General features: G+C 37.7%; 1 protein-coding gene across 1 annotated transcript; it reads left to right on the top strand.

The window, feature by feature from the left end:
• The first annotated feature begins 900 nt into the window (after nucleotides 1-900).
• On the top strand, nucleotides 901-2,340 carry LOC113354140 (salicylate carboxymethyltransferase-like). Its single transcript, XM_026597569.1, has 3 exons — nucleotides 901-1,460; nucleotides 1,564-1,824; nucleotides 1,926-2,340. The coding sequence occupies exons 1-3, from the start codon at nucleotides 939-941 to the stop codon at nucleotides 2,298-2,300; spliced, it is 1,158 nt and encodes a 385-aa protein (XP_026453354.1). The 5' UTR covers nucleotides 901-938; the 3' UTR covers nucleotides 2,301-2,340.
• The last annotated feature ends 609 nt before the right edge of the window (nucleotides 2,341-2,949 follow it).

Below are 2,949 nucleotides of genomic sequence, written 5' to 3' on the forward strand. Positions count from 1 at the left end.
CCTTATTGGCCTGATTTCCGGTCAAGATATTATTCTCTGTAGTTAATGACTTTCATATGATAATAATATATATTGAGAATCCGATTAAGGGATTACTCAAGGAAGTTTATCCTTCCATCGGTACCAAAATTTACAGAGTAAACTAACATTCCTTCTTACACTTCATAGTTTGGCATTACTATATGCCATTGAAATTTACAGAGTAAACTTCACAAACCCCTGTTCATAGTTTGTAATTGTAGCCACGCAGTGGTGGTGAAGGAGCTAATAAAGAATCAATAGCCAAAAATTGAATTAATAGTTGCATGTCGATCGAAAGATATAGCTTTGCTTGGATAAACAACACGACTTAATTTATAAGGAGTAGCTAATAGAAATTGCAGAGGGTGGATCTCCGTCAATGAGTGGTTAAGTCAATGATCTTCCGTATTAAAAGCTTCAAATTGAGATACTTATAACTTGTCAAGTATAATCTCTCAATTCCATACTTCTACGGACTATTTAGTTTCATAGTTTAAATCTTATATATCAATAACCTTTGCCTTTGACGGTAGATTGTGTTCTCCAGATTATAGACATAATCAAAATCACGATGTAGTTGGAGATATAGTTTATCATAATTTTTTAAGGATAGGTAAGTGCTACCTAACGTTGAGAGTAGTGGGAGCATAAAAATTTGGAGTCACAAATCATTTTCGTTTTATATATATTTCTTTCAAGTCTTCTGACTCATTGGCACTACCTGCTTCTCCTCTGCCAAAACAATATTTAATATCAATTTGAGCATCCGTTAGAATACAATAATATGCCGAAGGGAATCGTATGCTGCTTTCATTGGCATGATATTAAAAAGTATTCGGATCTCCCAGTTGTACTTGTTTCTGAAACTCAAGAAGAGTTTGAGAAACAAAACAGATCTAACCTCTCAACTGAATCCAATGGAAGTCCTCCAATATTTTCATATGAATGGTGGCACTAGTGAAACAGGTTACGCTTCCAACTCATCCCTGCAGAAAAGAGGTATCGAAGTGACAAAGCCAATAATACAGGAAGCCATACTGGAGATCATTAACTCGATTTCTTCGGGGAAGGATATCCCTAAGAGTATAAGTATTGCAGAAATGGGCTGTTCTTCAGGACCCACTGCGTTGTTGGTTGTTTCCTACATTATAGACACAATATACAACAACTATGGTGCCCTTAGTGGTTCTCCTCATCCTGAGATTCTCGTATTCCTCAACGACCTTTCAAGCAATGACTTCAACTTAATTTTTAAATCCCTGCAAGGTTTTTACGATCAACTCAAGAAAACATATAACAGTTTAGGTGATGCTGACGACGATCAGAAGCAACACCGATGCTTTGTTGCAGGAATCCCAGGTTCGTTTTATGGCAGACTCTTTCCGAGCCGCAGCCTCCATTTTGTTCATTCTTCTTACAGTCTCCACTGGCTGTCTCAGGTTAGCTAACAGCAGGGGCACTTAGTTATAACTTCCGTTATTGTGAATCTATCTTGTCAATTTCTTGTATACGATTAATGAACATCTGAGGGGATTGATACAGAGTCCACAGGGAATCAAGAAGAGTAATAAGGGCAATGGTTACATGGCAGAATCGAGCCCACCATCAGTCCTAGAAGCATACCTGAAGCAGTTCGAAAGAGATTTCTATTCTTTTTTAAAATGTCGATTTGAAGAAATTGTAAAGGGAGGAAGACTGGTGCTAACGGTCTGCGGTAGAGCTGACGATACCAGTCCGTCTCGCGAAATGCGTTGTTTCGGGTGGGGGTTATTAGCAGAGGCACTCAGAGAGATGGTCTCACAGGTATAATATTCTTGTGCATTTTAACCGATAAGTTTCCATGTAGAAAGCAATCTTTATACTCGACTGATATGTGTCTTAATTCCTGTATGAATTTGATCCAGGGAAAGATTGAAGAGGGGAAATTAGATTCATTTAACATGCCTCTGTATATACCATCTCCTTCGGAGGTGAAATCGGTAATACTTAACGAAGGATCATTTATCATTAACCGACTAGAAACATTTGAAGTGACATCAGGCGAAGCTTTTCTTCTCAAGGATGAAGACGACGATGATGACTATAAGATAACTGCAGGTAAGAATTTTGCGAACTTCACGAGAGCTTTATCAGAATCCTTAGTTGTGAGTCACTTTGGGGAAGAGATAATTGAAGAATTGTACAAGAGGTGTAGGGAGATCGTTGCACCCCGCTTGTCCAGAGACCGAAGTATGAAAAATAAGCATATTTCCATTGTCATCTCCCTGACAAGGGAGTGACGAAGTTACAAACCATTTCATATATGAATATTTTTGTTTAAGTTTGTGCAAGGTCTCTGATCCGGGGGGTCTTTCCTTTTTCCTCCTCCTAATAAATGCCACTCATTTGAGCTTACATTTGGCGCCGGCCGTTTTGGAAATGTAGGAATAACATCATTTTTGAAGGTGTAAATGCGGACATTACACAAAAGACCTGCAAAATCACCTCTTTTAATAGACCTCGGCAAATTTCTATTGTTTGTCTCTAGGGTGACCATATAATAGAAAGTAGGAAGAAAGACTTTCTTTGTGATCTCCATATAGAAAAATGAAGTACACGGTGGAATTGCAAATATTATTATTACTTGGAGGCGAGTATATCACATATAACCAATGCTTCAAATTAAAAATAATAATAATCACATATAACCATATGATACATCCTTTTTCATCCAACGAAAGAGAGTAATAGGCAGTTGAATTTTGGATGATGTCTCCAGATCCATAAAAAACTACTATTTTTTCCGTATGGAAATACAAGCCATGGGTGTACCATGGGACAAAGTGGACTACCACATGCACTTCTGTTTTCTTCTGATAACTTGTCCATGAATGGAGAAATTATTTGGGAAAGATTGAAAACAAACGAAACAAAGACGGAAAGACTGCT

The sequence above is a fragment of the Papaver somniferum genome, chromosome 2 (assembly GCF_003573695.1).
Source record: "Papaver somniferum cultivar HN1 chromosome 2, ASM357369v1, whole genome shotgun sequence".
NCBI lineage: Eukaryota > Viridiplantae > Streptophyta > Magnoliopsida > Ranunculales > Papaveraceae > Papaver > Papaver somniferum.

Bases quoted from the DNA above. Each gene is read 5' to 3' on its own strand.
- LOC113354140 (XM_026597569.1), top strand. From the start codon at position 939: ATGGAAGTCCTCCAATATTTTCATATGAATGGTGGCACTAGTGAAACA. The intron at 1,461-1,563 runs GTTAGCTAACAG...GGATTGATACAG, and splicing joins GTCTCCACTGGCTGTCTCAG to AGTCCACAGGGAATCAAGAA. The intron at 1,825-1,925 runs GTATAATATTCT...AATTTGATCCAG, and splicing joins TCAGAGAGATGGTCTCACAG to GGAAAGATTGAAGAGGGGAA.